Consider the following 25,235-nt stretch of genomic DNA (forward strand, 5'->3'; position numbering starts at 1 on the left):
TTTTTAGTAGAGACGGGGTTTCACCATGTTGACCAGGATGGTCTCGATCTCTTGACCTTGTGATCCACCCGCCTCGGCCTCCCAAAGTGCTGGGATTACAGGCGTGAGCCACCGCGCCCGGCGGAGGCTTGCTATCTTAACACCAGGACTGCAGTGCTAAGTGTAAGTGCGGTCTCTCCCCCTGGGCACTGCGGGCACTGGCATCATTCTCTGGGCAGGGGCAGGGCGCTGAGCTGCATCCCTGGGCTCCACACACTCTGTGCCAGGAACGCCCTCCAGTTATGACAACCAAAGACGTCCCCAGACATGGCCGTGTCCCCTGGAGGGCGGGTTCGCCCCTCCTGGAGACCCTGTGATGTAGCCTCACGGAGTGCGAGCGTGGCAGCCGCCCTGTCCTTAGGGGTAGAGTCAAGGCGTTTTCTCCCTGTCCTTGCAGGCCGGGCCTCAGAGCTAAGGCGTCTCTCATCCAGGGGCCTTTTCACAGGGCAAGGGCAGACCGTGCCATCCTGGGCGCTGGGGCCCCGGGCGAGCTGCCGGCGACCGACCCTCCCGTGGGGCCCCTAACGCGACAGGGTCACGCCCCGGGCACCCGGCCACGCAAGAACCAGCAGCACGAGAGCCCCGGCGGGCCCGGAGCCGAGGTCGCGGCGCGGGAGGCGGCGGCACTTACGGCTGAGCTGCCGGGAGGCGCGCGCGCCGGCCCAGGTGGGCGCAGGTGACCATTGGGGCGCGCGCTAGGGTGCCACGCAGGGCCCCTGAGGCGGGAGCGCCCCGTGCAGGCCGGCCGGGCTCCCCTGCGTGTCCCGGGGAGGCCTCCTCCGCTCGGCCCCTCGGCCGCCCCACGCAGGCGCAGCCGCAGCCGCCAACCCCGGACGCGCGGGGGTGGACTCGGCACTGCGCCTGCGCATCCCGAGCCCGCGAACTACGAGTCCCAGCAGGCTCCGCGGCGCAGCGCTGGGCTCCCGGCGCTTCCAGCTGGGTCACAGCGCCACCTCCGGGCGGGCGGTATCTCCGCGGGACCGCGTTGCCCCTGAGGCTGTCGGATCCTGTGCATTCTGGGGTTCGCGGAGCCGATCCTCAAATCCCAGCTCCGTCGTTTCCCGGCGGCTTGCCATTGAATATTCATAACTATTATTATTTATTAAGCAAATTATATGAACATACAATGCATTACATATTATTAAAATGATTGTTTTTTTTTTTTTTTTTGTGACGGAGTTTCACTCATGTTACCCAGGCTGGAGTGCAATGGCGCGATCTCGGCTCACCGCAACCTCCACCTCCTGGGTTCAGGCAATTCTCCTGCCTCAGCCTCCTGAGTAGCTGGGATTACAGGCACGCGCCACCATGCCCAGCTAATTTTTTTTTTGTAGTTTTAGTAGAGACGGGGTTTCACCATGTTGACCAGGATGGTCTCGATCTCTTGACCTCGTGATCCACCCGCCTCGGCCTCCCAAAGTGCTGGGATTACAGGCTTGAGCCACCGCGCCCGGCCGCTTAATTGTTGATTAAGACTATTAAAGGTTAATCTTACCTGAATTTAACCTTAGAAAGACTGAAGAAAAAGAAAAAAAAGAAATGAAGACTATTAAAGGTTAATCTATGATTGTTAAGAAAAGGAAAAAAAGACTGAGTTTCGCTTTTGTCGTCTAGGGGGGAGTGCAACGGTGTCATCTCAGCTCACTGAAACCTCTGTCTCCCAGGGTCAAGTTATCCTCCTGCCTCAGTCTCTTGAGTAGCTGAGATTACAGGTATGCGCCACCACACCCGGATAATTATTTATATTTTTGGTAGAGACGTGATTTTACCATGTTGGCCAGGCTGGTCTCCAACTCCTGACCTCAAGTGATCCGCCTGCCTCGGCTTCCTGAAGTGCTGGAATTACAGGCATGAGCCACCACACCCGGCCATGATTGCTTAAATAACTGTTTAAATAAATTGTTCAAGTAGTTTATTATTCTGATTGATATTTTTCATGAGAAATTATAATAGTTAAGCTACCATAATTAATATACTATAAAGGTTCATAACATAGTCACAGTAATTGCATTAGTCAGTTCTCACAGTAAGGCACGGGCCACCATGCCTAATTTTTGTATTTCGGGTTTTTTTTGGAGACAAGTCTTACTCTGTCACCCAGGCTAGACTGCAGTGGCGTGATCTTGGCTCACCACAACCTTCACCTCCCAGGTTCAAGCAATTCTCCTGTCTCAGCTTCTCAGGTAGCTGGGTCTGCAGGCACCTGCCACCAGGCCCATCTAATTTTTGAATTTTTAGTAGAGATGGGATTTCACCATGTTGGCCAGACTGGTCTCAAGCTCCTGACCTCAAGTGATCTGCCCGCCTCAGCCTCCCAAAGTGCTGGGATTACAGGCATGAACCACTGCGTCCAGTCAAATGAAATTACTGTTTAAATATTTAATATTCTACTGTTATTCATGAGAAATTAAAATAGTAAAACTATTATAATTAATATACCATAAAGGTTCATAATATAGTCTCAGTAACTGCATTAATCAGTTCCCACACTGACTAAGGCACGGGCCACCACATCTGACTAATTTTTCTATTTTTAGTAGAAACAGGGTTTTGTCATGTTGGCCAGACTGGTCTTGAACTCCTGGCCTCAAGTGATCCACCTGCCTCGGCCTCCCGAAGTGCTAGGATTACAGGCGTGAGCCACCACGCCTAGGCAATAACTAACTAATAACTGGGAACGTTTGGACTGACATAACTGCCAAGTTCAGGGCACGACTGGACCCCAATGTAAACGGGGATCGAGGTGCCTGGTTGACGTAGTGGGTAGCCACCATCACAGCCACAGAGTCCTCCGGATTGGCACGCCCGACTCCAGGCAGCTCCACGTGCCCACAGCATTTCCTCCTCCCAATTTCAAGTTCAGGGAAAAATAAAATTCTTTCTCTAATAGTTCTAACCAAGTCAGAATGGAGGATTACTGAGGCAGGTGCTCCAAAATAGATCACTAGCCCGTCCGTAAACTAATGACGAGAGGTGGCCGGGGGCATAGGATGGCCTCCAGGACAGAGCTCCGTCTCCCCGGCCTCCTGAGCTGAGGATGGGGCGAGGGGGAATATCCAACGGCCGTGTAGGGTTTGAAGAGGAGAGCATCCCAGTGGCCTGATGCAGCCTGGAAAGACCGGAAAGCTCTGTGCATGGCCACGGGAGCTCGGTCCCCCAGGGAGCCACATGGGCAGTCCCCGGCCCCCAGCCCATGCTGGAACTCACCCCTGGCCCCATTTACCTTGAGACTTGAACCCAGACCTCCTGCCTCCCGGCCCAGGGCTCAAGCCACCCGCAAGCTGCCCATCAATCTCAGAATCGAACTGAGTTTCACAAAACATTCCGTTCCCTACAGACAGCCCTGGAGGATAAGGCCCCACGCAGGATGCCCCTTGCAAGGCTGTGGCCTTCCACTGGTGTTGCTGACTGGGGAGAGGAGGGAGAGGACACTGGCTCTGCTCCCAAGACACCCCATCTGGAACACAGGGACAGTTATAACACCAGTCCTGCCTGCGGGGAGGACGAGAACACAGTGCCTGCCCACCCCGCGGTGCCGGGCATCCCTGTAGCAGCCCCAGTGGTATTGCCCGGAGCTCAGGGCCGCTCACCAGAAAGATCCCAGCAGCTTCTCGGTTTGAGAAATACTTAGTGAACGACCTCAACTTGGGCCACGGGCACAAAGCCTGGGGTGCGTGTTGGCAGCAGCACCGGCAGGGACAGCACTGTGGGGACGAGAAGCCAGGGACATCTGGGGACGCCCATGGTGGCTGGACTGGTGACAGGGGAGAAGATCCATTCTGCGTTCAGGTTTTGTCAAAAACACAAATCACAAATAATGAGTTTATGGAGAAATGTTGCAAAGATCCCGAAACATACAGGCTCATATATATTATATACATATATATGATTTTATGTTTTTCCTTTTATTCTCCACAGGGGAGCAGCAAGTGGCCAAGGAGAATGACAAACTAGATGGGCAGGGGATGCTGATGCCAGGCTGCCCTCATAGCTGCTGCTGGAGCCCTGTGGCAGGAGTGTGGGGTGGAGGAGCCGGGAGACAGAGTGGGTCTGTGTCCCCCTCCCTGTTCCTGGTGTGGGGCTGGGCCTCAGCTCTGTCCTGGAGTGTTTGGGGAAAGCTGGGTGTCCCGTGTGGACGTTTGGGAAGGCTCTGAGGACGACCGTCTCTCTGGGGCATGGGGCCTTGGACCGAGACTCTGCTGCTACCTCCAAGTTCCTGGGTGTCCACAGAGGAGCAGGGGACATGCTGGGGGAGGCGGCCCAGCCTGCCAAGCACCGAGGGGGCTGCTGGGGCATCTGGCAACTGACATCTAAACAGTGCCTTCCAGGGGAGCGGTGTGTGGATGGTCAGGCCATCTGCTCAAGGCCCAGCAGCCCAAGACTGTGACCCCAGCTCTGCTGTGACGGGCCAGGCTATGTGTGTGACCACCAGGCAGTGCCAGCCCAGGGCCCAGCTGGGGTGCCGCAGCACACCTGGGTCTTAGATGCGGACAAGGTGGAAGCATCTGCAGGCTTGGTGCAGGGGAGATGAGGGCGGCCCCAGACTCCCGCCTCTACCTCTGCCCGCGCTGCAGTGCAGTGGTAGGATCATGGCTCACTGCAGCCTCGACCCTGCTGGGCTCAAGCAATCCTCCCACCTCAGCCACCCAAAAAGCTGAGACCACAGGCACTCGCCCCACACCCAGCTAACTTTTTTGTAGAGATGAGGTCTTGCTATGTTGCCCAGGCTGGCCTCGACCTCCTGGGATCAAGCAGTCCTTTGGCCTCAGCCTCCTGAGTAGTTGGGGCTTCAGGTGCAAGCTATGGCTGCAGCTCTGGGCTGAGTATTCGAAACTAGGCCACTGTCGTGTGCCCACTTAGCACTTCCCGCCTTTCTGGCATAACCCTCCTGGCCATGGGTTGTGCCGTCCAGCTCTGCAAAGACAAGACTCACCCCTCAGCCCCTAGAGCTGGAAAGACACAGACGCAGGTGCACGGAGTGGAGCCCAGCATGCATAAGGTGCAGAGCAGGCCCCATGGCAGTGGCCAGAGCCACATCGGCCTGGGCTGGGTGGGAATGGGACAGGAGGGGCTGGAGCAGATAGCACAGCACCCGGAGTCCCACCCAAATTGAGGTGAGGACGAGGCGACGTCTGGCCACCCATCGGGCCTCGGAAAGCAGGGTCACAGGTTGCGTTGGCCAGCCTCCTTGATGGAGGACCAAGAGCGGGGAGGGATGCCCCAGGGCACGAGGGGGGCTCCGAGAAGCTCAGTGATGGGAGCAAACATCAGAGTGCTTGAGTTGAAGCAAGGAGCATCCGCCTGTCCTGCTCAGGTGCTGGGGACACAGCCGCCAGCTCTCCGAGGCACCTCTGAGCACCGTCAGAGGGTCCAAGAAGTGCCCCTGACCCTGATTAAGATGTTGTCATGTTGCCCAGAGCCAGGGGAGCAGGGCCACCAGGGAGGGCAAGCACAGGCAGTCCCCAAGGCCATGAGGATGAGGGCCACAGCCGAGCCACCAGCAGCTGCCCTGGCTCACCTGGTTTGCTCATGTCTAGTGGGATCCCCCAGAGACTCTGCCCGGGAAGCCCGAGCGAGCCGGGCCTCCCCTGGGAGTGAGAGGGCGGGCGGCTGCCGACCCCCAACCCTGCCTGGGCTGCCTGTGCGCACAGGGGGCTGCCTGGCTTTGTGGACTTAGCAGCCGGGCCTGGTCCTTGATGATCAGAGCCGAGCAGGGAGGGGAAGGCATGTTCCAGAATGCCAGTAGGTGAGAAGCACGCAGGGAGCGGAAGTCTCTGAGACCGCCGCAGGCCGGCCTGGCCAGCAGAACTGGTTCCCCAGCCCCGGGGCCTTCACTCCCTTCAACATAGACCTGTGCCCCCATCCAGGGCCTGGTGCGGCAACAACGCGAGGGCTGGACCCTGACCTCATGTCCCGCCATCCTAGGACAGAAAGGGCAGGAGCCAACGACCAGGCTGGGGAGCCTCTCCTTTTTTTCTTTTTAATGATCTCATTTCAAAGAACAGCCATCTCCTGACCAGGAACGTTTCCCAGGAAGGGGACGTGTTAGTGCAACAAAGACGAGGCCCTGGCAGCCACGAGAGGCCTCCAGACACCTCGAGGACCCCATCTCTAGCTGGGTGGGCCACTGGGCGGGGACAGACAATGACAAGGGGCAGGAGACAGCCGCTCAGCTGCTCTGCCAGCCCCAGGTGCCGTGCCAGAGCCTGCCCCATCTTGGGCTGGGGCTAAGGCACCAGGTCGGCGGGAGCGCGGGCTAGACGGGGCAGTCGCAACACGGGCTCAGCAGGCCTGTGGCTCACAGCCCCCCACCTGCAGCCCCTTGCTCAGGAGGAAGGCATCCTGCTTCGGGTCACGGCCCAGGAAGTGCTTCAGCATGGCGCTGGCGTCCTCGGAGCCACCGGGCCTCAGGATGCAGCTTCTGTAATCCATGCCGACCTGCCGAGGAGACACAGAGCACTGCAGCTGGGTGGGGACCCAGGGAGGAAGGGCAGAGGACCCCAAGAGTCTGCACACCTCCACCCAGGGGGGCTTGTAGCAACCCCTTCCAGGCTCCCAGAGAGATCTGGGGGCTGCCTGCATCAGCACGGGTGGGGAGCGCAGCCGCCTCTCATCAGAATCTCAAAGCAGGGTGTGTACTGAGGGGCCAGCAGAGCCCCAACTCCCAAGGTGGCTCCCCTCATCAGCCCCACTGAAACCCAGGCTGAGCCTGCGGTGGGACAGGGCAGGGCTGGCCTCAGAGCTGGCAGCCACCTGCTCCTAGAGAGGGACTCTGGTGGCTGCCCTGAGTCTGCGTCGCAGCACGTCAGCGGGAGGCACGGGCTCAACAGCCCCCTGCACAGTGAGGGAGCGGGGCAAAGGCCAAGCCAGGCCTCCCCCAAAGAGGGCTCTGTCTCAGCACATGGCTCCCAAGCCAGAGACACCTCATCGGGGTCTCCTTGGTGGCTGGCGCTGGCCACCTCGCTGTCTTGTCTCTGCCTCACCCGCCTGTAGTCCCGAAGGACTCCTCTGGGAAGATGCGGAGCTCCCAGCACTCACAGCCCCAGGCCTGCAGGTACAGCGTGGAGCTTCCTGCAGGGCCTGGGGAGCAGCACCGCACCAAGACTAGTAGGTGCCTCGGCCAGGCTGGTTCACCTGGCACACCCGGGAAAAGGCCAACTCGGCCCCACCCTGCTGTTCAGGACGCCCTTCCCAGACCCCGGTCCCCACGTACCTTGCTGTTCAGGATGCCCTTCCCGGACCCCGGTCCCCACGTACCCTGCTGTTCAGGACGCCCTTCCCAGACCCCGGTCCCCACGTACCTTGCTGTTCAGGACGCCCTCCTGCTTGAAGCGCGTGTGGAACATGTCCATGGAGTACACCTCGCTCCACAGGTACCCGTAGTACTGGGCGTCGTAGCCGCCCGCCAGGTGGCCGAAGGTGGCGGGCATGTTGGTTCCTGGGACAGACACATGGCAGGGTTCACACTGCAGCCCCCACCAAAATCCCAGGCTGAGCCATGGTACAAATGTCCTCCTTACGAGACTGCATCAATAAACCAAGGCATGTCTGTGCAACAGCATAAGACACACTGCTTCAAATGCTTTCAGAAAGACTGTTTCAAAGTCTATGGACAGTAAACCCACAAAACAACACATGTTAAAATCATGCTGTGTTAATGTATCACGTGTGTTCACGCGTCATGGATCCTCCCTAGTGCATATGAACACACGTGCATGCAGGAAGAACAGGTGCAAATCAACACAGGACCCACTTCCTCTCATCGGGAGCTGAAATTCCTAGTCCTTCCTGTCCTTTCCCAGGCTTTTCATAACGCGTGTATCACGAATTTGAATCAAAGAAACACCAGCTTCATCAAAAGCAAAGGGTCCAGAAAATGCACTCCTCCTCGGGGCTGGGCTGCACACCCACCCTGACCCTGGGCCTGCTGCTCGTCTCGGCTGGCGCTGTCCCCGAGGAGCCTGGGACACGCTCCGTGGCTCCCCAGCAGAAACTCCTGCACTTGTGAAGTGAAGCATGGGGACCAACTCCCTTCACCCTCCCGGGGAAGCAGCTGGGGCCCCAAATTCCACGGTGCGCCCAGTTCCAGGGTGGCTACCTGGCGTGGCCGGGACCCCGAGGATCTCCTGGCAGAGCCGTGCATACTCCTCAGCAGGGTCTGCGTCCGTCTGTGTGTGCAGGGCCTGGTCTACCTTGGCGAGGACGATCTGACGCAGGTTGAAGAGGCCTGGGCAGGAGGGGAGGAGGGAGCTGGCCTCTGTACCTGCCCCAGCCCACTCTGTCCAGAGCTCTGACCCCCCTGGGGAACATGCCAAGCCCTGGCTGGGTGCCGCCACCCCTGGGCCAAGCGCCCTCCCCGAGACAGGGTGGGTGTGGGTGCACGCACCTGTGTTGGCCTGCCGGGACTCGATGAGCTTCTCCAGGAGCTCCTGGGGCACCGCGCTGCCTGTGCGGTAGTGCCGGGACATCCGCAGCAGCGGCTCCTTCTCCCACACCCAGTTCTCCAGCATCTGCGACGGCGCCTCCACAAAGTCCCGCTCCACATGGGTACCGCTGAACATGGCGAACTCCGCCTGTGGGGGTGGGGCGGAGACTCAGAACGCCTGTTCCCACCAGCCTGGCCTGTGTCAGCTGCCACAGTGCAAACGTGCCAGGTGCACAGGTGACGCACTGGGCCCGGCCCTCCCACCCAAAATGTGGAAAATGACCAGGACCCACAGGCCCCTGGGCTACTGTCTGTCCCAGCAAGACACACCTGAAGATGCCAGCCACACGCCTGTCCCTGGAGGCCACCCACGCTTCTCCCCATCCACAGAGCCACTGTTCCCTGAAAGCTCTGTACCCGAGGGGCAGAGGAGCTGGTGCAGCTGGGAGCTGGGGATGGCCAGGTCTGTGAGGACACTGTGAGGTGTGCTGCGTCTCCCTGCTTGCATGTGTGGAACCTTCCCGAAAAGCAAAACCCTTCACCCAGTCCCGCAGGAACCGTGGCTGGCAGCTGACGGCCAGGGAACCCCTGGGTGATCCTTAAGGTCCTCTCTGTGACACCAAGGCTTTTCCAAGGACTGCACAGCCACGCTCCTCATCCCGATGACTGACTGCACAGAGGGACTCGCCGTGCCAGGCCCCAGGGTCAGGGACAGGGCAGGCAAGGCAGGCTTCAGGCCCGTGGGCGTGCTCCTACGTGTGTTGGCTCTGAGCCCCGTGCAAACACCATGGGAGGGAAGCCAGGAAAGGCAGACACACGGTCAATCCTCATTCCAGACTCCGTGTTTTCTAACTCGCCTACCACGATCCTCGGTAACCCCAGAGGCCAGCACTACAGCGCTCCTCAGACGGGGCTGCTCTGTCTTCTGGCTTCCGCTTCCGCTCCTACTGTGAGCAAGGGTGCTTTTCTCAGTGTAGGGGGGCACGGTTTTTGCATTTTTGTGCTCTCAGTGATTTTGCTGTTTAGGCCCCAAGCATTGTGCAGAGCACTGTCTCGTGCCCCTCAGTGCCAGGAGGCCACCGTGAGCCACATGAGGACACCCTGTGAGTGCGAGCTACGTTCAGGCACGGGTGACAGAACCGCTGGCCATGTGTTCGACGTGAACCCGCCAGCACCGCACAGCAATAAGGTGTCTTGAACCCAAAACACACACAGTAAGGCTCTGGATTGATCAGTGGGCAAACACGTGACCAGAGGCTCATGGGAGCCCAGCCCTGGGTCCCCTGGGAGGGACAGCTACATGTGTGCTTCTCAGCACCTTCACAAGACAGAGTTTTTCCGAGGAATGACAGCTGACTGTGTGCCAGGAAAGATGCTTGCCCCAAGATGGCACCATGTTGGCCAGGCTGGTCTTGAACTCCTGACCTCAGGTGATCTGCCCACCTCTGCCTCTCAAAGTGCTGGGATGACAGGTGTGAGCCACTGCGCCCGGCCAGATGTGACTGTACTTGGAAATTGGATGTCTAAGGAGGTCACTAAGGTAGCATGCCTGGGGGCCCTGCAGGAGGAGCTGAGGACCCACACAGAAGGACGAGCGCACAAGGACACGAGGACACGGAGGAGGCGGTGTCTGCAGGCCAAGGACAGGCTGGAGGAAGCCAGCCCTGCTGACGACGTGACCTCAGACTCCAGCCTCCAGGACCAGGAGGACATACATACTCTTTGTCTAAGCCCTGGTCTGTGGTGTTTTGCTGGGGCAGCCCCAGGACACAGGCATGAGAAAGAGTCGCCATCGTCGGGTGGCATCAGATGAAGGAGCTACCAGGTGGGCGCAGAGACAGCCGGAAGCTGAAGCCCCGAGCTCGGGCCCCACTGACCACAGGCAGCCCCAGCCCCTGCCCCTGCCAGGGCCCCACACCCACCTGGGAGCAGAGCTGGTGCATCACGTGCCCAAACTCATGGAAGTAGGTCTCCACCTCGTCGTGCTGCAGCAGCGAGGGCGTGTCGGGCGTGGGCTTGGTGAAGTTGGCCACCATGGCCGCGATGGCGATCTGGCGGCTCCCGTCCTGCCGTAGGCAGCCAGGCTGCAGGCCAAAGCAGGCTGCATGCCCATACTTCCCTTCCCTGGGGGGTGGAGGCAGCATCAAGCCCCGTAGGCACTTGAGTCCCCGACTCCACATCCCTCAACCCACTTGACTCATAACCCAGACCGCTGTGCGCCTCTGAGGTTCTAAACCTCCCTCTCAGCAGAAGTGACTCGGCACCGGGCAGCATGAAAACCATGGCATGGCCCAGCTGCCATCCCTCCCCTAAAGGACTCTGGCCTGGGCAGAGCTGCACCCTGTCTGGGTGGCCAAGTGAGGGTGGAAACAGGATAGCTGATTTCGGCCCCTGTGGTGTGCCCATGGGCGCTACACCTCAGGTTCATCCCTGAGGCCCTGCAGAGCCGGCCACGACTTCCTTCCCATCTCAGACGGGAGTGCGGGCTCTGAGGAGACCCAGGGCCTGGGCGCGCCCCCCGCCCCCCTGCCGTCACCCACCGCGGGTACAGGTCCAGGTAGAACTTGCCGACCACTTCCCCCGAGCCTGCGTCCCTGGCGGTGTAGAGCCGCACGTCCTCATGCCAGGCGCCGGCGCCCTCCTCCTGGTGGAAGGCCAGTCCCAGCAGCTCCTGGTAGATGCCCAGCAGCCCCTTCGTGACCACCTGCACGGGGAAGTACTCCTTGAGCAGGTTCTGGTCCACGCGGTAGCGCGTCTCCTCCACCTGGTTCATGTAGTAGCGCATGTCCCAGGCATGGATGCACCCGTCGAAGGTCAGGCCCCGGCGCTCGCACTCAGCACGCTTCAGCTCCAGAATCACCTCGCGCTCCTGCTCCCCCAGGGGCTTCAGCTTCTGCGCCAGCTCATCTGCAGGGAGGGCAGAAAGTGGGTGTCTTGCCCTGCAGGCTCCTCCATGGCTCTAGGTTCTCCCACCCACAGCCACGGCTTCACCAGGCTCCACGTCCGTCTGGAAGGAGGGTCTCTTCCAGCAACACCTCGCAGGGCCCATTATCCTCACGCTCAGGACAAGGGTGCGGAGGGACCGGTGCGGGCATGGGACTGACGCCAGGGCCTGGGCGCTTCCCTGTTCTGAGGGTCCCTCCAGGGGAGTGAGGGAGCCAGGGCAAGGGGTCCCTCTCCATGGAGGGAAAGAACAGGGTCCTAGGGATAGCACCAACTGCCCCCAGGGGTGACCCTGAGAACCTTCGCCACAGGGACCCTGGTGGAGGAGGAAGAAGCGCTACCTAGGAAGGTGGACACAGTCTGGCTGGTCTTGGCCATATTCATCTCCAGGACATAGTCGGCGTGCGTGCAGAACCCCAGAAGGCGGGACTTCTGGGCCCGCAGCGTCACCAGCTCCTTGAGGATGGCGCAGTTCTCCTGCAACCGACATTACCGTGCTGTCAGCCAGGGTGCCACTCCTCCACCTCCAGGGCCAGGGGTTCATCCCAGCTCTGTCTGGCCTCTGGCCCCTGTCCCTCTCTGGCTGTGTCACTACACAGCCCTTCTGGTCACACCACGAGTGTCGTTATAAGCCTTAATGTAAATGACTCTAAGGTCTCACACAGAACGTGGTGTGGGCACGGGGGCTGTGTGCACAGAATGTGGTATGTTGGGGGAGGCTGTCTGAGGAGGCTCTGAGGGCATCACTGCTGCACATGGGGACACCCCCACGTCCAGGCCCTGGCTCCCAGTCTCAGGGCTCTGCCCATCTCCAGCGGCACGCGACACGCACACAGCCTCACCTCCAGGTGCTGGCACTGCTGACCAAGGGGGTGGGGGGAGAAACACGACAGATGTGCCCATCAGCATGCGGGCTCCACAGGGAACCCAGCTGTGACCAGGCAGGTGCGTGCAGAGAAGCCAGTCAAGTGGGGGCGAGGCCGACCACCAGCAGCAAAGTCTCTGAGGCGGCACATGCTCTGGGACCTGGAACTCAGCCCGCCCATGTGCTCTCTCTTGGCCCGGCCCTCACTCTGCCAATAGCACCCAGCCCTGGGGGCCAGGACAGTATTTAGAAACGAGGACTCGTAGGGCTCGGACACCTGCCCAGTTGACCTTCCAAGGTGCGCTAGGGAAGTTGAGGTCCGCCCAGTCCATGGGCCTGCCTACTCAGGCGTACAGCAACGAGAACTCACTGCCAACATGTAGAGGGCAGGCCCCCCGTTTGAACCAATCATGCTCCTGGCCCCTGACCAGCAAGGAGCCCTCCTCTGCAGTGACCAGTGCCCACCCATCACGCTACAGTGATCTGTGCCCACTCATCCACTGCCCACTGCCCCCTGCAGTGACTGGCGCCTGCCCATCACACTACAGTGATCTGTGCCCGCCCGTCCACTGCCCACTGCCCACTGCCCCCTGCGGTGACCGGTGCCCGCCTGTCTTCCTCTCAGTGATTGGTGCCCCACCCCGTTCCCCTGCAGGGATTGGCAGTGATCAGGACCTGCCTGTCCCCCAGGCCCTTTCACCGGCCACGTGAACACCAACATGGTGTGGTCAGGAGACCACTGAGGCCCACTCCTAGTGCCCCTGCCTGTTCCAGATGCCAGACGTGAGAAATGCAGAGGCCACCTGACCACACCATGGCACCGAGGACAGTTACACGAGTCTGTGTGGGAATGGCCATCTGGCGCCAGGTCATAGCGAGAAGGCCCGGTCACGACCCACCTGTGGACCCAGGCTCAGGCCTGGGCACCGCCATGTCAGACCAAAGGAATGACCTGGGCAGTTCCAGATAAGGGAGAGAAGACACCTGTGTGTGGCCAGATGCTCAGAGCAGCAGCAGGAGCGTCAGCTCGGGAAGGACAAACTGGGCCCTGAGCTGTGGCCCCAGGGTCTAGGTGGAGCCCAGCACAGGCAACCCCAGGGGGCAGCGGAGCCCCACAGGGAGGCCTCTGCTGGCCAACGAGCCTGGCCAGGGAGACTGGGAGGTGCCTCACATGTGTGCAGCCGACGAGCACCACAAGCTTCAGCCCCACAGTCCCTGGGGCCCCGGCCGCACCTGCTCACCTCCTTACACCGGCAGTTGAAGGCCTCCTCCACTTTCCTCCTGGTCTCTGGCACGTGGCATTTCTTCAGGAGGGGGAAGTAATGGGGGTACTTGAGGGTGACCTTCAACTTGCCGTCCTCCGTCTTCTCCAGGGAGTTGAGAAAGTCCTCGGGGAGCCCTCCTATGGGGACAGAACAGTCCTGTCAAAGCAGAGGGGTGGGCTTCCCTTCTGCCTGAAAAACTACAAGGGGGCCCTCAGGGAGCAGCCACAGCCTGGCCACCACCTGCCGCCAGGTCCTCCCTCTAACCCCACCAGGAAACCCCTCGCACCCCCAGAGCAGATCTCCTACCCCAAAGGGTTTAAAGCTAAATCCAGCTCAACCCCTGGACAGCGTGAGCTTCCAGGGTGCTGCCGCCACCGCCACGTGTACAGGGAGGAGGGTGGCAGGAAGAGTGGCTGTCAGCACGCAGCCCCAGTGTGCATCCACTTCCAGGTTCGTCCCTCAGACAGAACCAATCCCTGCTCCCAGAGCTGCTCACTGCAGCCCTGCCGGCCTGTCTCCACCCGCAAACCCCTGGCTGGACACAGCACCTTGCTGCCTGGCAGCCACAGCCTCCCACCTGGCTCCCGGCGACAGCCCCAGGGGAGATGGGGGCAGCAGCACCCCACACTGAAACCCTCCAGGGCTCCCGCTTCACGGCTCAGGAGACACCAAGGCCACCATGCCTCAGGTTCGAAGCTTTGACACAAAGACTGGCTCACCCTGCCCTCCAGGGTGGTAAGGATGAGAAAGAATGATCAGGATGAGGGGCTGGTGGCTGATAGGGGACATTCTGGGAGACCAGCCTGTGAGGGTGGGTGCTGATAAGGGAGCCAAGAGTCCCATGTGGCAGAGCCCCACCTCCCCATTTGCACGCCGGCACCAGCACCAGCCTGGCAATGTCTGCCCAGGGACTCAGCAGGCTGAGCTCAGCTTCCAATGTCCCAGCTGGGCTCTGTGGCGGGGGCGGGGCGGGAGGAGATGAAGGGAAAGAGCAGCCTCCTGAGACCTGCGCATCTTCCCTTCCAAGGAGCAGGGGCCTTCAAACGGCATCGCTCCATCTCAACAGTGTGCCACCCAGGGGTGACAGCTGATGGTCAGAGACGGGAGTTAAAGACAGCAAGGGAGACGGCCAGAGTGCCTCAGCAGTGCTGGACTGGAAGTAAAGCTGTAAAGTGCACTCATGAAAGTTTTAATTGTTTTAGAAACAGGGTCTTGCTCTGTTGCCCAGGCTGGAATGCAGTAGTGCGATCATAGTTCACTGTGGCCTTGAACTCCCAGGCTCATGCAAGCCTCCTGCCTCAGCCTCCCGAGTAGCTGGGACCACAGGTATGCCCTACCATGCCCTGTGGCACTTGTGGATTTTATATACAGACACAGAAGAGAAGAATATGTGTGCCCATGGGTGATGCAGAGATGCGCGTCTGCTCCCTGACTCTGTTGACGACGTCCTGGAACGCTGCTCCCCTGCAGTGATGAACACACCTGGGGCCCAGATTCTGCTTCCTGAATCACCCTCCACTCAAAGGCACCACCGCTCCTCCAAGAAATGGCTCATCTGAGCGCTGGGGCAGAGAGAGCCCGGGTGAGCCTGTGGCACCATGTGTCCAACAGTAACAGCCGACTCAGAGGCCGAGCCTGAGGTACCATGTGCCCAACTGAAGAGCAGGCTCAGAGGACAGCAGGTGTATTCCAAGGACACGGGGACTGTCTGGAGGGGCTCCCAAGGGTTGGTGTGGGGAGATTTGAGCACTGAGATAAATGGTAACGGATGATAATCTGGGAATAAGACAGGAGCCTCATGCACACGGCAGGGAGAAAAACAAATCAGTAAGAAACGGGCAAGGAGGAAGGTTCAGAGTCACAGCAGGATGACTAACGCTCAGAGGAATGAGGGCAGCAAAAGTCACCTATGGATGCGGCACCAAGTGCGTGAGAAGGGCGAGTGACCGACACTCACGGGTCTCGGGTCTAGGTGGGGGCATCCACTCCAAAACACACAAGGAACTTAATCCCAGAGATGGCAGCATTCGGGGTGGCAGTGCTGGGGAGATGGCGGCGCTGGGGGATGGGGGTGTTGGGGGGATGGCAGCGTTGGGGGAATGGCAGTGCTGGGGAATGGGGCACTGGGGGATGGGGCGCTGGGGGATGGGGTGTTGGGAGATGGTGGCGTTGGGGGGATGGTGGTGTTGGGGGATGGTGATTGGGGGCCAGCAGCATTGGGGACAACAGCATTTGAAGATGGTGTTATTGGGGGATTTGGGTATTGGGGACAGTGGTATTAAGGGACGGGGGTGTTGGTGGATGGTGATATTGGGTGCTGGGACCTTTAACAGGCAACCAGGTCATGTGGGCTCCGCCTTCAGGAATGGATGAACCCATTCACGGATTCATGGACTAAGGAAGGGATTGATGATTAATGTAGCAGTGGGACTGGGGCTTTGTGAGGAGAGGAGGAGACCTGGGCGGCTCGCTTAGCCACCTCCTCTCACCAGGTGACACCCTGGCCCCCTTACGGCTCCAGAGTCCCCACCAGGAAGAAGGCCCTCATCAGATGCGGCCCCTTGACCTGGGACCTCTCAGCCTCCAGAGCTGTGACAAGTTAATTCCTTTTCTTATAAACTACTTGGCTTTAGGTCTTCTGTTGTAAGCAAAAGAAAAGGGTTACTAAGCGTCTCCTGACAAATGATTGACACAAAGGGAAACAGGCCCTGGGGCAGCAAAGAGCCTGGGGGGACCACCCTTACCCAGGCGTGCGCCACCATCACCTGCCACGTGGGACTCAAGCTACCTGCATGGGAGGCCCCTCAGCCTGGACAAACGGAACGGCGGTCCAAAGAGTTAGACACCAAAACCAACACATGCTCTTGAGTGTGCAGGACGGCGAATGTGAATGGCGGCAGCTGATACGCTGACAAGAGAGCACAGCTGGCTGCCATCGGGGAACACGTGTCCCAGCAATCTGCAGAAGGAGCCTGCTGACACCGTTACCCAGCGGGGTCTGCAGAAGCAGCCTGCTGACACCGACTGAGCTTCTGCTGCACTTCAGACCAACTTCCCCAGGATGTGCACCCGGACCTGTGCGCTGGCATGGACAGACAACCATGCGTGCCCGAGGACCTTCCCGACCTCGTCCCCTTTCCGTCCACCAATCACCTGCTAACCCCAGAACCCGCCTCTAAACCTTCTCTAACCAAAGCACTGCCTGAAAGCGGGCACAGCAGGCAGATGTGAGCTGGACGCCATCTCCCTGGGAGCCACTTGCAATGAAAAGCTTTTGTTTTCTCAAAAACTTGGTGCCACCACACTCGCTTCTAGCGCACTGGGCATCGAGCCCTTCTGCTTGGTAACACGAGCAGGTGGGAGGAACAGCCCCGCAGGGACAGTGTGGGTGGCTGAGGGGACGGTGTGGAGAGTGTGGGTGATGGTGTGGGTGATGGTGGGGAGGGTGTGGGAGACTGTGGTGACGGTGGGGATGGTGTGGGTGACAGCAGGGACAATGTGGATGGCCGTGGGGATGGTGTGGGTGACGGCGGGGACGGTGTGGATGATGGTGTGGGTGACGGTGGGGAGGGTGTGGGTGACGGCGGGGAGAGTGTGGGTGATGGTGTAGGGGACGGTGAGGATGATGGTGTGGGTGATGGTGGGGACGGTGTGGGTGATGGTGTAGGTGACGGTGGGGATGATGTGGGTGACAGCAGGGACAATGTGGATGGCCGTGGGGATGGTGTGGGTGACGGCGGGGACGGTGTGGATGATGGTGTAGGTGATGGTGGGGAGGGTGTGGGTGACGGCGGGGAGAGTGTGGATGATGGTGTGGGTGACGGTGGGGATGGTGTGGGTGACGGTGGGGAGGGTGCGGGTGATGGTGTAAGTGACAGTGGGGATGGTGTGGGAGACTGTGACGGTGGGGAGGGTGTGGGTGACAGCAGGGACAATGTGGACGGCCGTGGGGATGGTGTGGGTGCAGTGCACCCACTGAGTTGCAGGGGCTGGGTCCCTGGGGCTGGGAAATGTACGTTACTGCAGATTGGAGGCTGTCTTCTCTCCCTGGTGGGGGGAGCTGAGGGTAGACGCACTGCCTGAGACCCAGCAGGGTCGTGAGGGGCTGAGCCAAGCACAGTGGTGCCCGACCTGCGAGCGCTCCTTCAGGGAACGTGCGCCCAGGTCACTGGACATCGAGCCACCCAAGAAGCCCTCGGACCATGAGGGCCTTGTCCCTACCCATCACCTCAGAGGCAACCACAGTTAGAGTCTAGAACTGGACATTATATTCTATAGCATTCATTAGAATATTCTGGCCCAGCTGGGCACTGTGGCTCACGCCTGTCATCCCAGCACTTTGGGAGGCCGAGGCGGGAGGACCACCTGAGCCCAGGAGTTCAAGACCAGCCTGGCCAACACGGCGAAACTGTGTCTCTACTACAAATACAAAAATTAGCTGGTGTGATGCCACGTGTCTGTAATCCCAGCTACTCAGGAGACTGAGGCAGGAGAATCACTTGACCAGGGGGTGGAAGTTGCAATGAGCCGAGATCATACCACTGCACTCCAGCCTGGACAACAGAGCAAGAATGCATCTCTAAATACATTTTAAAAAGGCAGGAAGTGGGGTCTCCAGAGAATGTTCTTGCTGCCTCAGGGCCATCGCTGACACTGGCACCCTTGGCTGCCCTGTCTGGCCTGGGGGCCCGCCACTGCCAGAGACATTTTCCATTAGGGTGGAATCTTGGTCGGACACGCCTCGGCCGGAGTGTAGCAAGTGAGGAAAGCCCTCGTCCAGGCGGTCAGATGCAGCTGCCTTGGCCTCCCTCCGCCCTTCACCACAGAAGCCTGCGGGAGGAAGCACGGCCTGAGGGCCTGCCAGCCCCGCAGTGAGTCCCAGGACCAACAGCTGCCCATCCCCCACGCCAGGTCCCTACCCAGCTCCTCCGCCGTGAAGGGCAGGAAGGTTGTGTCCTCGTTCAGGTTCTTGTTGAAGTCGATGCACAGGAGGCTCAGCTTCTTCTTGATGCTTTTGATTTTCTAGAGGGAAAGGCGAGGCATGAGAGGAGGGAGAGACCGGGGGGAGCCGCAGGAAGACGCAAAGTCCTGGGAACGCTCCCACCTAAGGCTAAGGGATTTCCCCAAGAACTAGGCAGAAAGAAGAGACCACCAGGGACGAAAGAGTGAGGCGGGAGGCAGAGAACGGACAGACACGGAGACCATGAGGCTGCGGAGCTGGGTGGCCTTGGGTAGCCTCAGGGCTGTGCTCCCATCTGTCAGGTGTGGCTCTGGCCAAGAGGGCCTCAGACCCTCCTATCCACTCAGGAATCACCTTCAGAGCCTACAGCCTAAGCTTGTCAACATTTTCCTGAGACGGGGTCTCACTATGTTGCTCAGGCTGGAGTGCAGAGGCGATCTCAGCTCACCGCAGCCCCAACCTCCCAGCTCTGAGTAGCTAGGACTACAGGTACATGCCACTCCGCCCAGCTAATTTACGTACGTCTGGTAGAGTTGGGGTTTTACCATGTTGCTCAGGCTGGTTTTGAACTCCTGGGCTCAAGTGATCCTCCCGACTCAGCCTCTCAAAGTGCTGGAATTACAGGCATGAGTCACCGTGTCGGGCAGCTTTTGAACGTTTTATCCCTTATTTGGTAAAGGTGGTTTTAGAAACAGCTAAAAATCGACCCTGGTGATAGAGGATACCAAGAACTCAATCTCGAGGGGCCCCTCTGGTAGCTGTGAGGGCTAGGAGCCGACCACTATGTGAGCAGCACCTGGCTTGAGGGCATGTGAAACACGACAGGCTGGTGGCAGGGCCAGGCTTTGACTCAGATCTTCCCACTGGAAGCTCCGCCAGGGCGGGTCTGGAGCCCAGCTCCACGGGGCCGGAGCAGAAATGCTCACCCACGGGACAGAGTGCAGCGGGGGCGGGAAACTGTGCCCACAGCTTTGCATGGAATCCATAGCTTGTCGGACAGGCCCCTGGCTCACAAACAGCTGAGGGCTTGCTGGGCCTCTCCTGGGAGAGATTGCTGGGGGATTCCGTCTCCCTCTCTCGCCATCACACGCAGACAAACCCAGCAATGCCAGGGAAGGCTCTGGAGACTCAATGTGCAAACAGTGCTGGCCCGAAGAGCCCGCAGGAAAACCGAAAACTCTGCTTGCTAGGGTCCGGACCTGGCACCTCTTCCAGTCTCTGCCCTCCGTGCAGGGCTGCCCCTGGCCCTCCTTGCTCACTGGTCCCTGTGGAGAGTTTGTGGCTTCTGCCGTGCACTCAACCACACATGCTGGGCATGCGAGAAGCTGAGTGGCTTTTTAAAATAACTGTGGTGCGGTGCCTCACGCCTGGAATCCCAGCAGTGTGAGGCCGAGGTGGGTGAATCACTTGAGGTTACGAGTTTCAGACCAGCCTGGCCAACATGGTGAAACCCTGTCTCTATGAAAACATACAAATAATTTGCCAGGTGTGTTGGCAGGCGCCTGTAATCCCAGCTACTCAGGAGGCTGGGGCAGGAGAATGGCTTGAACCCAGGAGGCGGAAGCTGCAGTGAGCTGAGATCGCACCACTGCACTCCAGCCAGGGCGACAGAGTATAACTCCCTCTATAAAGAGATATACAAATAAATAAAAATAACTGTGACTCTTGTCCTCTACAGCTGAGCTGAGACCCCCAGTCCCCTGAGTCCTGAGAGGGACCCTGATTCCGCTTTTATCAGTGCTGGTTTCACTGACAAACGCACTGGCCTCTCTGAGTTGTGGCTGCCTCAGCCATCAGGTAGAGATGCTCCTAATCAGGATAGCGGTAGCTTTACACAACAGGAACAGGGACAGCCACGGGGCTGTGGCTGCAGCCTGGGGCCTGTTTTAGCCATGTGTTTTCTTTCCTGGACAGATGCTCCTTGACTTAGGACGGGGGTATGTCCCAATAAACCCATTGTGAGTTGAGAATCTCATAAATCATGTACGTATTCACTACCTAACGCACAGAGCGTCACAGCCCACCTGGCCTGCCTTAACCATGCTCAGGACACTCGCAGCGGCCGGCATTCTGGCGGCATCCCTGAAGCAAAGACTATCTGACAGGAGGTGTTGCGAATTTCATGTAACTTTCGTTTTCAGTTCACCTGCGCCATTGCAGGCTCGCTGGAGCCGTGGCTGGTGCCCAGCAACACAGGAAAGCAGGTGCCCAGGTGGCCACCCTGGGAGAAATCAGCATTCCAAGCACGGTCTCTATGGAACACGCATCATGGTCACACCATCCTGAGTCGGGACTTGCGTTCTGATGCTTTGACGTCTGGGGGCCTTGCCGGCCCTGGAGAAACGGTCCCTCCCAGAGGCAGCCAGCAACTCGCTGCAGACATCTTTCATGCAAATTAACCAGCCTCGAGCCCCTACACTCTGGGTACAGCCACTGGACCCCAACACCCTGGGGCGAGGCACCTGATGAAGGGCGGCCCCCACGCCAGGGCCGGCTGGCATGGTCCACTGATCGCACTCCCCACCACGCCCACACCTTCGCAAAGGACCACAACGAAGGCCCTGCCCAGAGCACAGCTCCTGACCCAGCCCTGCTTCCCGCGTGGCACGCTGCCAGTTCCTGGGAACTGTGACAAACATCTTTTCAGTGGCAGTCACCCCTGCTCTGTTGGCGTCACCAAACCCCAATCTTCTGCTAACACTTGACGCTTGACTTCAGCGCTGTCCTCCCAGCTCTGCACCAACTAATTCATATCACCCCTGAGACGCCCACATCAGGCACAGTGGGCAGCCAGTGGAGGGGCTCCCCTCGTTACTGAGCCTCTGTGCCCCATGTCTGCATGTACCTGCCTTGCCAGAGTTCATGTCCTCAGGCAGCACAAAGACGGACATCAGGCTAGGGGGTCAGCCTTGAAGGGAGGACACTCCCAAGGAGGCAGGAGCAAGAAGCCATGGGAGCCTCACCAGCCACGACCAGCACTCCCCACACACAGTACTCCCCAGAACCGAGCACTCCCCGCAACCAGCACTACCCAAACCCAGTACTCCCTGGGACCGAGCACTCCCCATGCCCAGTACTCCCTGCACCCAGCACTCCCTGGGACCAAGCACTCCCCGCACCCAGCACTCCAAGCACTACCCACGCCCAGCACTCCCTGAACCCAGCACTCCCTGAGCCCAGCACTTCCCCTGCCCTGTATGTCTCGCTCCCAGCACTCCCCTGGCCCGGCGCTCCCCACGCTTGGCACTCCCCACACTCAGCACTCACTTCCTGAGTCTCTCTGGGGAGGTGAAGCCCATTCCTCCGGCCCAGCTTGATCAGCCGCTCTAGGTACCGCGCAGCCTCAGGCCTCAGAGAGTCCTTCTGAACTTTCTCCTGGAATAAGAACATCAAGGCATCTAAGACATGGGCCAGTGCAAACACTCCAAAGAGCTGTTTGGCAGTTTCTTAAAAACCTGATCATCTGGCCCCCATGGAACTTGGCAGCTGAACTCCTGGCATTTATCTCACAGAAACGACGACCTGTGTCTACACGAAATCTGAGCGCAAGTGTTTGCTTTGTTTGAAAGAGCCCCACACTGACATTAGCCCAGAGCTCCTTCACCAGGGCGATGGCAGAACAGGAATAACACCGCTGATCGTCCCAGGTCAGTACCCGGGGTGTAGATGACACCATAGTTTTGCAAAACGTCCCTGCTGGGGGCACTGGGCAGAGTCGACAAGGGCACCCATTCCTGCACCTGTGCAGGGACCTCTTGTCGTCTCCACAGAAACTCTGGACGGTGGGGGTGGGAGAATTGCTTGGGCCCAAGAGTTTGAGACAAGCCTGGGCAACATGTGAAACCCTGTTTGCATTTAAAGAAAAAAACAAAATAATGCATTGCTATCATAGGCCACCCTGATGTGTACTGGAAGAAGCATCTTCCTGACACTGTGGGGACACGGTGCTGCATATTCCAGGGGTCCTCAGCTAAGAGGATGAACAGCAGCAGAAGGGTCTCTGGGTCTCTCCTAATCACGTGACATCAACAGCAAAAGCCCCACTGCATGCTGGGAGGAGCGTCTCGGGGAGTAGGAGCCCATGGGGCCATGTCACCAGGCCCTGTTATCTCACATCACGTGGGGATGGGGTGTTTGGGCCACATGGGGGATGGCTAGGAAAGGAAACGAAAGTGCACATGCATGGCTGGGCATGGTGGCTCACGCCTGTGATGCCAGAATTTTGGGAGGCCAAGGTGGGCAGAGCACCTAAGGTCAGGAGTTCGAGAGCAGCCTAGCCAACACGGTGAAACCCTATCTCTACTAAAAATACAAAAAATGGGCCAGGCACTGTGGCTCACGCCTGTAATCCCAGGACTGTGTGTGGCTGAGGTGGGCAGAACACTTGAGGTGGGGAGTTCGAGACCAGCCTGGCCAACACAGTGAAATTCCATTGCTACTAAAAATACAAAAATTAGTCCGATGAGGTGGCGCATGCCTATTATCCCAGCTATTCCAGAGGCTGAGGCAGGACAACCGCTTGAACCTGGGAGATGGAGGCTGTAATGAGCTAAGATCACACTATTGCACTCCAGCCGCGACAACAGAGCAACACTCCGTCTCAAAACAAAGCAAAGCAAAAAATCAAAAAACAGAAAAGGAACTGAGTGTGAGGGAGCCAGGGAGCCCCAGTGTTCTGTCCCTTGCTGTTGTCACCATACTCTATTTGCCGTTACCATTTTTTAACAGTTTTTTTAAAAAAGGTGCTGTACCACTGGGCATGGTGACTCATGCCTGTAATCCCAGCACTTTGGGAGACTGAGGCAGGCAGATTATGAGGTCAAGAGATAGAGACCAGCCTGGCCAACATGGCAAAACCCCATCCCTACTAAAAATACAAAAATTAGCTGGGCGTGGTGACGTGCGCCTGTCGTCACAGCTACTCGGAAGGCTGAGGCAGGAGAATCACTTGAACCCAGGAGGCAGAGGTTGCAGTGAGCGAAGATCGCACCACCACACTCCAGAGCCTGGCAACAGAGCGTGTCTCCGTGTCAAAAAAACAAACAAAAAAATTGTTCGAAGACAAACCTAACCTAAAATTCCCCACTCTAACCCTGACGAAGCACACAGCTGAGGGCATTGAGTGCAGGCCCGTGCGGTGCAGCCCCCGCCTGCATCTGCTCCAGAACTCCTCCTCATTACGCTTTTAGAACCTAGAGAGCAGGAGTCGTCAGTCCTCAAGAGCTTTCCACCCCCTGCTGCTGCTGCCTTACAGATTCTCCCGGCCTTACAGATTCTCCCCGCCTGACAGATTCTCCCCGCCTGACAGATTCTCCCGGCCTTACAGATTCTCATTGTCTTACAGATTCTCCCAGCCTTACAGATTCTCACCGCCTTACAGATTCTCCCGGCCTTAACGATTCTCATTGTCTTACAGATTCNTTCTCATTGTCTTACAGATTCTCCCAGCCTTACAGATTCTCACCGCCTTACAGATTCTCCCGGCCTTAACGATTCTCATTGTCTTACAGATTCTCACCGCCTTACAGATTCTCACCACCTGACAGATTCTCCCGGCCTTACAGATTCTCACCGCCTTACAGATTCTCCCCGCCTGACAGATTCTCCTGGCCTTACAGATTCTCCCCGTCTTACAGATTCTCCCAGCCTGACAGATTCTCCCGGCCTTACAGATTCTCACCGCCTTACAGGTTCTCACCGCCTGACAGGTTTTCCGGGCCTTACACGTTCTCCCCGCCTGACAGATTCTCCCGGCCTGACAGATTCTCCCTGTCTTACAGAGTCTCACCACCGTGGGCTTTCCCTCAGCCTGTCCAGCCACTGCCACCACACTCCCCGCGGGACCCCTCACCTGGAGCCACACAATCCTCTGGTACACGTCTTCCCTCATGCTCATCTCCACATCAAACTCAGAGAGCTTCTTGTCAGCCTCCGTGCTGGCCGTGCGGATGTCCTTAGAGGGAGAAACGTGCTGGGGGAAGTCAAGGCTATTCCTCTGAACTGAAATGGGGGAGAGCAGGGAGACGGGTGAGAACGGGCCCGGTGCAACCAGCAGGTGCTGCCCTGACCCCTCCCCTAGCCCAGGCCTGTCTGCTGAATCCCCTGAGAACCGTCTCCTGCCTCAGCCTTCTGAATAGCTGGGACAACAGGCACACGCCACCATCCCCTCCAGCCTGGGCCCTGGGATGGAGAAACAGGTGCTGTCGCCCAGGTCCTTGGGGATCTTATAGACCAAAGAAAAACACAGATTCAACTCCAAGCACTCCAAGCCAATGAGGACCCCAACAGAGCGGGGTACCATGAAACAGGGAGGCTGACAGAACTCCGTTCTAGACGGAGCTGCAGCTGGCGATGGTCACATTTAAATGCATCAACCACTTACAATTTCCTGAGCACATCTGCGCTTTAAGTTGAGCAGAGGAAGAGTCAGTGGCTACTAAAGCATAAGCTTTAGGCCAGGTGAGGTGGCTCATGTCTGTAATCCTGGCACTTTGGGAGGCTGAAGCAGTCAGATCACCTGAGGTCAGGAGTTCGAGACCAGCCTGGCCAAAAAGGCGATACTCCATCTCTACTAAAAATACAAAAATTAGTGGGGCATGGTGGCATGTGCCTGTAATCCCAGTTACTTGGGAGGCTGACGTAGGAGAATCGCTTGAACCCAGAAGGCGGAGGTTGCAGTGATTTGAAATCACACCACTGTGCTCCAGCCTAGGTGACAGAGTGAGGCTCCATCTCAAA

At 58.6% G+C, this 25,235-nt stretch overlaps 2 protein-coding genes across 3 annotated transcripts in view; both read right to left on the reverse strand.

Annotated features, from left to right (window-relative positions):
- ZNF554 (zinc finger protein 554) overlaps nucleotides 1-874 on the reverse strand; it is a 16,830-nt gene extending 15,956 nt beyond the window's left edge. Inside the window, exon 1 of the mRNA XM_017507460.2 lies at nucleotides 671-874. Coding sequence (XP_017362949.1) covers nucleotides 671-723 — 53 coding nt within the window. The 5' untranslated portion in view covers nucleotides 724-874. The remainder of the gene's footprint in view (nucleotides 1-670) is intronic.
- A 5,128-nt stretch (nucleotides 875-6,002) lies between these two features.
- The window catches only part of THOP1 (thimet oligopeptidase 1), a 26,289-nt gene continuing 7,056 nt past the window's right edge, over nucleotides 6,003-25,235 (reverse strand). The window contains exons 3-13 of one of the 2 annotated variants that reach the window (XM_017507461.2): nucleotides 24,349-24,497; nucleotides 21,765-21,872; nucleotides 18,457-18,559; nucleotides 13,514-13,674; nucleotides 11,749-11,884; nucleotides 11,005-11,371; nucleotides 10,387-10,588; nucleotides 8,426-8,612; nucleotides 8,138-8,266; nucleotides 7,341-7,477; nucleotides 6,003-6,477 (exon numbers count right to left, since the gene is read on the reverse strand). In XM_017507461.2, the coding sequence (XP_017362950.1) occupies nucleotides 6,322-6,477; nucleotides 7,341-7,477; nucleotides 8,138-8,266; nucleotides 8,426-8,612; nucleotides 10,387-10,588; nucleotides 11,005-11,371; nucleotides 11,749-11,884; nucleotides 13,514-13,674; nucleotides 18,457-18,559; nucleotides 21,765-21,872; nucleotides 24,349-24,497 (1,835 nt within the window). In that variant the 3' untranslated portion in view covers nucleotides 6,003-6,321. The remainder of the gene's footprint in view (nucleotides 6,478-7,340; nucleotides 7,478-8,137; nucleotides 8,267-8,425; nucleotides 8,613-10,386; nucleotides 10,589-11,004; nucleotides 11,372-11,748; nucleotides 11,885-13,513; nucleotides 13,675-18,456; nucleotides 18,560-21,764; nucleotides 21,873-24,348; nucleotides 24,498-25,235) is intronic. The other variant, XM_037730995.1, reaches the window with a different exon arrangement.

The sequence above is a fragment of the Cebus imitator genome, unplaced genomic scaffold, assembly GCF_001604975.1.
Source record: "Cebus imitator isolate Cc_AM_T3 unplaced genomic scaffold, Cebus_imitator-1.0 Scaffold375, whole genome shotgun sequence".
In the NCBI taxonomy this organism is placed as follows: Eukaryota; Metazoa; Chordata; class Mammalia; order Primates; family Cebidae; genus Cebus; species Cebus imitator.